An 8989-nucleotide genomic window follows, 5' to 3' on the forward strand; every position below is an offset into this window, starting at 1 on the left:
AAAGCTTTACATGATTTACAGTTGGATAAAACAAGGAGATAAAGTGTAGTAAAATACCAGTGAAGTTTAATGTGTGGTGGATGGCCGCTGACCGTCAGCTGACAGCTCCAAAACACAATGTGTTAAGTTGTCATTATTATCAGGGAAGGATCACAGGTAACCGGTCACTGCCGAGTCAACCGCCTCTCACTGAAGATTTGAGAAATACCTTTGAAACGAGGCAGCTATGTCTTCTCAGTGGAACGTGTATGAGAGTTTCCAGGCTCTTCTACAGGTATTTACTAAGCGGTTGTTGGGTAGTTAAATGGCATGGCGTCCACTATTGATATATTAAGGTGTCAGAAGGCAGGTGCTGACAGTTACACCTTGATGTATTTGATGTTTAATGTTGAGGGTAAACCGGAAAGATGTAATTTATCAATGATTTTAAGGCATTAGATATACAAGAATGTAGGTACAAGGTAATGAGGCGTCTGGCTCTTTAATTTATTCGACTTTAATAAATGCATTTTAATTCGACTTTGCTTCATTGATTTTCAGATATTTATGGACAACAATTTTTACTATGTGACCCCTGAATTGTAGCCTTGAGTCCTGGGATGTTAACTTGAGTATTAAGGAAACAGTGAGTCAGAAATGACATAGCAATATTAAGAGGAATTTTTCATCTAGGTCAACCATAGGACATAGGCGTCAATATTACTTAATATATATGTAGACTGAACACTCTCCAGGTGCTTATCAGAGTATGGTACTTATAAGACATATGGTATTAAACTGTTGAGGAGAGATGCCATTAACCATATTAATATAACATTCAGATACATATATAGTGTCTCCCATTTATATATTCAAGTTAATTTTTATATCATTTCCTTTGCTTTGTGGAAAATTAAATAATTATATGTCACAAATAAAAGCTAATGACCTATTTATGTAGTAGTGACCCGATGAACTTGACTAATGAGACTGTTACTTGGAGCAGGCTGGGCCGTACCACTTGGCTCTGGAAGGTGTGCTGGTGATGTGCATTATCTGGCTCTTCACTGCCAAGAAGCAACCCTCCAAGCTCATCAGGCTGACTAAGAAGGTATAAGATTATTAGTAATACAGGATTAATAGTTACCAAACCTGAATGATAACTTATGTGAATGATGTGGAATTTGTATCTGGGAAACTTGATCACATTCTCTTAGCGTACTCTTCCCCTTCCCTTTGCTTAGTCCTCCCCTTCCCTTTGTTTACTCCTCCCTTTCCCATGATTGAATAAAGGAAGGAAGAGATAGGAGTTGTTTCCTTTCCCTTTTTAACTTGTCTGCTCCTTTCCACCCTCTTCTCATCACTGTTCTCTGTTTATAATTTCATCAACATTAACACAGGAAGAAGAGGAACTGATAGCAGAATGGATGCCAGAGCCACTAGTGCCAAACCCACCCAAGGAAGACCACCCGGCCCTGCACACCCGCACCATCTATGGCAAGGTATTTGTGCTTGTGTGATCATGATTTTTCTAATTATATCCCCTTAGAGAAATGTTGTTTTAGCTTATTTTTTGTTTTTCGTTATTTATAAATGTATCTTTCAGCCTGGACGTTACTTGGACCTGGGGACTGGTGAAAAGCTGCTCAACTTAGGCACACACAGTTATCTCAACCTAGGTGAGCGACCAGAGGTGGAGGAGGCCGCCTTAGAGTGTCTCCACAAGTATGGGGTGGGATCGTGTGGTCCTCGTGGGTTTTACGGTACCACAGGTTAGTTACCATCAGTCTCGCCATTCACTACTTTAGTACTGTTTGGGTCTGAGACAAATGAAACTTTCTGTAATTTATTCCGTTGGCAAGTAATACATAATAATGAATACTATACTGTACCTACTTATCTATGCTATGCTGAGATTTTAGTCATGGTAACTTAATATTTTGAGAGGCAGTGAGTATGTCTGTAGAAAGAATTATAATTACAATGCTGCATGTGGTGTGCTCCTTGTTGAAATAGCTGGACATATAATACTAATGACTGAAACTAATCCTTTCAGAACTCTTGACAGTATAATCATTTGTTAAACATTTACCCAGAGGTCCACTTGAAGCTGGAAGACAGATTGGCTGTCTTCTTCAACTGTGAGAAAGCTGTGCTGTATTCCTATGGCTTCTCCACCAGTGCTTCTGCTATTCCAGCCTATTCCAAGAGTGGGGACGTAATATATGCGTATGTGCAAAGGCCTTTTAATCTATTACATTAAATGCTTTCAGACAATCACAGTCTCAGTGCATGCAGGCATAGTGTAAGATTATTGTATTTACCTCTCAGCCACTATTACTGGAGGGATGATGTCATAACCCAATTATCTGTGAGTCTGTGCATTTGCCTTTTAAATTTTATTGACATTTTGAGTTGCCATAAATGTTAGTACAGTCATTAACCAACATAACCATTGTATATTGTAGTGTGCATGGCTGTGGTCCCCAGATATACTTTTTGAAGGAGAATTTAGTAGTGGATCCTCCAAGTAGTTTATTGATTTATTTTCCTATTTCTTGTGTTCATAATATTTCTCTCGTACGAAGAAAGAAAATCGTAACGCCACGAAATTCTTCTAAATCTTCTTTATTGCAAGATGTGCCATTCAGATATCCCAGATTTGTATACAGTATTCTGCCTTTTTACATTTTTTTTTGTCTTGCTTACATCTCTTTCTGTGTTTGGCTTCTCTAACTTTTCAGTGTGTATTATTTCTCACTAACAGAGATAGATAACCGTAGGAAGCTATATTTTCTGAACACGTTATTCGTCGATGTGACTTTTTGAAGGTGAAATGAATTGGATATTTTTTAGTTTGAATGGAATATTTTGCAATTTCTGGTAAACCAAAAAAAAAAAAATTTACTTCAATCAAACTTGGCATTTAGATATTGTACATCACAAGATCTCATGTGAGTGGGTTTCTCTCCCTCTCTTTCATCAACAGTACATCTCATTATCACTTTGACAGGGATGAAATGGTGAACTTTGCCCTTCAACGAGGACTGCAAGCCAGTAGAAGCCGTATTGTTTACTTTCGACACAATGATGTGGAGCACTTGAGGGAGCTTCTTGAGGAACAATCCAGGCTTGACAAAAAGGTACATAGTGCTTAGTTCATCATGGTATCAGAATTTTGATTGTTAGATTTCTTCTTGATATTCCTATTTATTAAAAGTATTGTACGTAACATACATGTTCCTTATTGTAGAGTGGCATATCCAGCCTCATATGCATGGGTGACAGAGAAACGTATGCTTACCACATGAAAGATTTTTGAGCATTCGGACTTTTCCAACCAAGACTAAATTATCAGGGGAATTTGAGATTTTGTGATTGTGTTAGAATTAGTAAATGGTGTCACAGTAATAATGTCTTTAGAAAGAATGTTATATATATCATACGGTAAGATAGATGGATGGGTAGAGCTTACAGTGGCGTCCTGTGTTTGACTGGTGTAAACACTACCAACGTGTTATAATGAAGTGTCAACGCCATCGGGCACACATGTTTTGTTGTCGTGGGTTACAGAGGTGAGGCTAAAGAAAAAATATATAAAGGGAAGGATGATGTGGTGGATATTTTTGGAGGTGGTAGTTATTATTTACTCTTTTCTCCTCTACACATTTCAGGACCCAAAGAAGGCTAATGCAACCCGCAAGTTCATGGTGGTGGAGTCCATTTATATTAACACGGGAATGATGTGCCCCCTGCCCGAGTTGGTTAAGCTGCGTCAGAAGTACAAGCTCCGTCTCTTTATTGACGAGTCGGTCACTTTTGGCACCTTGGGGCCCAACTGCCGAGGGATCACTGACCATTACAACATACCGGTTAGTTTGTCTTGGCAGTGCAAAGTTTTAGGGTAAATTGTAAGTTTCAGTATCTTTGCACATAGGTGGTTCTGTACAGTACAGAAATACCCCAGCTGTTGTAAGCGATTCATTCCTAGAAATCATTGCTGTTAATGAAACTGCAAATATTGGGACAATTTTACCCATAGAATTAATGTAAATAGGGGGGGATGCATTCCCAGCCAGCAACTTTTACCACATTTTTTTATATATGCTTGTCATTATCTGAGGCTATAAGGGACACCATTTTCTTTGTATTCACAATGGTGTCAAAGGAATATACTTCATTTTACAAATTATTTCATCAGTTAAAATTTTCTCTTTTACCAGATGAAGGAAGTGGACATGATCATGGCCAATTTGGAGTCCTCAGCAGCCAGTTCAGGAGGCTTCTGTGTGGGGACAGAGTTTGTTATTGAGCATCAGCGTCTCTCTGGCCTTGGCTACTGCTTCTCAGCCTCCTTACCCCCTATGTTGGCAGCAGCCTCTATTAAGGTACATCTTTGATATTGTAACAATGCATTGGTACTTTCGTCTTCTTTTCTTCCCCCTTTTCAGGGTGGTTGGATTCAAAAGTAACACGCTCAATTTTTTTTTTTCTTCAAATTCCTTCTAATTCCTGTGAAATACTAATATGAACTCTTCTGCCTCAGGAAATACTAATCTGTCATGTATGAGAAAGGAAAAACACAAAAACAAATTAAAACAATTAGATTAAAATGATAAAGTTTAAAAGTTATAATATTAAAAATAAGAGTGGTTATTTACCTTATTTAGCTGCATGAAGGCTGGGATTGGGTTTAATGTCTTGCGCTCAAAGGGTTTTCGGGTTTTGGTGGCGAGCCAGATTTGGGTGGAAGGTAACTCTGGGGATCAGTGTGACTGTTTGTGTGTGATTGTTTGGGGACTGTGTGTATTTGTTTTTGGAATTTGGTTATCTGGTTATTATCTTTTTTACTTAACTTACACCATCCAGAATACAACTGAGAAGATGCCAAAAGCCTCCAGATGGTAGGAATCAAATATGAAGGTGAATGAATTGTTAAATTTCTGTGCCAATTCAAAAACCTCAGGTTGCCTGATGACTACAGTTATATATTGTTCAAGAAATTGTGTTGGTGATGGAGGGACACAATGAAAATTACCCAACATTATGTTTTCACAAGTCTGCTTATCTTCACGTGACTATAGGAGTAAGTTATATGGTGACTGTAGGTGAATGATGACACACTGAAACATGATTTGTAGATTTATTAACATTGTGAGTGTTAGAGAATAATGAAATAAGCATACTGGTAAACATTACAAAAAGGGTGAATTTTGTTTGTCATAGCGTCAGGGTTTAATTCATTAATCAAAGCATGGGACAAAAAACAATCATATATTTGAATTTTTGTAAACTTAAGCTTTGTAAATAAGGGATATCTAATTTGTTTTCATTATAGTAATTGGTAAACTTCTCCACAGGTGTTGGACATCCTTGAATCTGAGGGCTGTGAGCTGGTGGTGGTGCTGCAGGACAAGTGCAGGCAGATACAGGAGGTTCTTTCAAAACTTTCTTCCAAGGTTAATATCTTGCATCTCAAATGACTCTGTCTCTTCATTATGTTTGTCTGTGGACTGTACTGCTTACTTTGTCTCGGTGAATTAGAGAGTTTGGTTGTATATTTTGATGAACTATACAGGAGAAGACTGTTAATGTTACAAAGATTAAACTTATGGCAAGTAAAAGGGAAGGACAGTCTTGGTTTAATGTCAGTGTGCATGAAGAACAACGATAAGGTGGGGGAAATTGGATACAATATTCGGGAATAATGTGTAACAAAGATGGAAGTAGAAAATTGTCAGTTAATAATAAGAAAATGCAAGGAATAGCAAGAAGTGGAACCCTAAGAACATACAAGAAACAAGAAGTGGTTCAGTGCAGAGTGAACAAGAGAATGATTTAGGTCATACCTATGTATGTATGGATGTGAAACTTGAATGATTCAGAGTAGTGACCACATCAAGACTGAGAGCAACACTGGTCCACTCACTTATGCTCTGACCAGTACTTTGTCTGACAGAGCATATTAGACCATGAATGATGAAATTTTCCCCCGTCTTTTGATTCCCATTCTGCCATTACTTCCACAAAAGTAAATTGGATAAAGATAAAATAGATAACTGGTTAATATATGTAGAATCCTCACCATCGTTTGCCAATACTATTTGTTACCATAAAAGAGGACATATCCTTATAGATTATCACAAGCTGACCAGCATGGAGTGGCCGAGTGGTTATAGTACACGTCTGCTGACCCAGTGTTATCTGGTTGGAGTCCTGTGACCAGCGCACCTGTAATAAATCCACAATGAGTAACTAAATATACTGTTGAGGAAATGAGAGATAGTAATATGCACCGCTGGCCATGCTGACCCTCTAAAGGCGGTCTCGGGGTTCTATATCTGCACTGACTTTAACAAACCTTCATGGGTAACTTTGTAATGGTTGTAAGAAATGATTGAATTAATTTTTTATTTTTTTTTCTCTGACCACAGCTTGAGGTGAGTGGGGAAGACATTAGCCCAGTAAAGCATCTGAGGCTGAGAGAGTCAACTGGAGACAGAGAAGCTGATGAGAATATCCTGCGCAAGATTGTGGAGAAGGTAATGTGTTAGAATATCCTTCTTGTACTAGAGGTAACGTCTATGTATCATAAGATGTTTAGGTTTATCAGTAGAGTGGAAATGATGATGATGTTTACCTGTATAGAATTGTTATATTTTTCACATCATCCCTGTGTAACTGTAAACCTTATAAAGTAGCCTTATTTCAGTGTAATTTTGCATTTATTTATAGTCCCTGTATTGTTATAGTGTGGAGCTGGATGCTATTATAAGAACATTATCATATACCTGTATTGTATTGCAGCTAAACCACACACTAAGTAGTCAGTATTATATCACTTTGCAATAGCAGATTCCCTGAATGCAAGGAAACTACCTAAATGTTTGTGATCCATCCATCAATGCAAAATAGGTACATGTATTGTTATTTATTTTTATGAAAGTATTTCATCCCTTCGTCTGTTACCATTCAATCTCAAATTTTCCCTCAGGCGGAGAGTCACGGCTTAGCTCTAACCCTGGCATCCTACTTATGGGAGAAAGAGGCGTCTCCTCCTCTGCCCTCCATTCGAATCACCGTAAATAAAGACTTGACTACAGAGGAGATACAGAAAGTTGGTGAGGCCATACAGAAGGCTGTAATGGAAGTGATGGAGTAGACAGACCATGTTAGATAAGTTACTTTGCTGTATTTTGAGCATTAGAGCAGAAATGTACTATGTTATAACTACCCTGTATTCTACTAAGTTTATATGGAAAGTTGATTATTATGCCAGGAGCATTCAAGTGCAGCATACTCTGTAGAACCACAGCAGTATTATATGCTTATGGCATGGAAGTGATTAAAGGTACAGTACTGTCCATATGTGTACTGTACACATAGGCATGATTATTGGTGTAGGATGTGGTTGAAATCCTTACTTGTTGTTAGTTTGTTGTATATATATATATATATATATATATATATATATATATATATATATATATATATATATATATATATATTCCTCTTTTAGGCTCTGGACAACCTCTCAAGTTTATGGCAAAAATGGTAATATTGTGCTGTAAATAACAAGTCATTGAGCAAGGTAACTGTTAAAGTAAAATATAAAAAATGTCTTTTTATGATGCAAACAGAGGCAAATTGTGGTAGAGTCAGGACACAAAACAGTGGTTAAAGCCTCTCCTAACTCCTATGACACAGGATTGAACTTTTCTCTTGAGTTGTAAATCCAGAGGCCCCAACTGCTCTGTGAAATAAAATTGGTTTTAACTCATTTGCTTTGTACTCATAACTATGGATAATGTTTTGGAAACTTAAGAAAAGATTCACATTAAGGATGATGATTTAACCCATTAATATGGTAATGCCATACTGAAGGGGTTAATAGGAGTACACCAGAAGGCATGAATGACTTTGCTGAATCTCATGGTAGTTCACTCGGTATTCATTTGTGATGCAAATTCTAATTTTTTAAGTTTATATTGAAGTGAGGAACATACAGAATCATAATATGCCACGAAGTACATCTCACATTTCATTAGCAATTAATGAGTTTCACTTCTCATTACAATTTCTTCAGTTTCTTTTGTCTCTTAATTAAATACAGAGACTATTCACCAGTATTAGTTGTGTGTATTAAAGTGTTTGCAACAATTAAAATATAAAAAGTTGAGCTTTATTGATATGACATTATTTTGAAAAGTGTTCTGGAAATTACTTATGATGGTCACACCATTTGCATTGGTTTGTCTCTGATTACCATGGTGCTTTCCTTATGTTAAAATAGGTAGCCCTAGCATAGTCATCTCTAATCTCTCTGTCTCGCACAGTTACCCCTCTTGCGCACGCAGTAAGTTTTAAGTTTCCGTGACCGTGGCAAAAGTCATATGGGACCACTCACGTGAGGGCTGGTCGTCTTCGTTCTGCAGCCAATTTATCCCCCCTCAAAAAATTTGTTTTGTTTTTGCATGATTTATACATCGTTGGTTATGGCTTTAACATGAGCAGAAAAAAATAAATAAGATGAGAATAACACTTGAACTGTATATTTTTTCACTCTCAATGAAAAAAAAAAATTGTGTTCCCAGCATCATATCTTGGATATTTTCTCTCAAACCTACCAAGGAATTATATACCCATAGAAGCAGAATTTTATGCGCTTTCCAATGATGGCTTTAGAATTTTTGTATGACTAATTTAGTGGAGGATGGTAGAGGAAATATAGAGAGAGAAATGTGACCTACCAGCACGGGTGATGAGAGGAAACTGATGGACAGCGGAACTCCACCTGCGCTTTGGTACTTTTTGTTTAATGATGCAGTTCGTATCACTCGTGCAAATACTGTCGTGCTACCCAATGATTTGACGTGATTTGTGTCATGATGCGTGAGAGGGTTAATAACTAAGTAGATTTAAAATACGCTTCTGGAGATGAATCTGTAAGTCCATTAGATTTTTTCATTATTATTTGATTATATTTAAAGGAAACACATTAAATGTGCCT

General features: G+C 37.2%; 1 protein-coding gene across 1 annotated transcript; it reads left to right on the forward strand.

Annotated features, from left to right (window-relative positions):
* The first annotated feature begins 83 nt into the window (after positions 1-83).
* On the forward strand, positions 84-7759 carry LOC121872708 (serine palmitoyltransferase 1-like). The gene is made up of 11 exons (XM_042375715.1): positions 84-274; positions 986-1090; positions 1380-1481; positions 1586-1751; positions 2076-2208; positions 2993-3122; positions 3654-3851; positions 4203-4367; positions 5340-5438; positions 6414-6521; positions 6974-7759. The coding sequence occupies exons 1-11, from the start codon at positions 227-229 to the stop codon at positions 7139-7141; spliced, it is 1422 nt and encodes a 473-aa protein (XP_042231649.1). The 5' UTR covers positions 84-226; the 3' UTR covers positions 7142-7759.
* Positions 7760-8989: the final 1230 nt, after the last annotated feature.

The sequence above is a fragment of the Homarus americanus genome, unplaced genomic scaffold (genome assembly GCF_018991925.1).
Source record: "Homarus americanus isolate GMGI-L3 unplaced genomic scaffold, GMGI_Hamer_2.0 scaffold55640, whole genome shotgun sequence".
NCBI classification, from domain to species: Eukaryota; Metazoa; Arthropoda; class Malacostraca; order Decapoda; family Nephropidae; genus Homarus; species Homarus americanus.

Bases quoted from the DNA above. Each gene is read 5' to 3' on its own strand.
- LOC121872708 (XM_042375715.1), top strand. From the start codon at position 227: ATGTCTTCTCAGTGGAACGTGTATGAGAGTTTCCAGGCTCTTCTACAG. The intron at 275-985 runs GTATTTACTAAG...TACTTGGAGCAG, and splicing joins GTTTCCAGGCTCTTCTACAG to GCTGGGCCGTACCACTTGGC. The intron at 3,123-3,653 runs GTACATAGTGCT...TACACATTTCAG, and splicing joins AATCCAGGCTTGACAAAAAG to GACCCAAAGAAGGCTAATGC.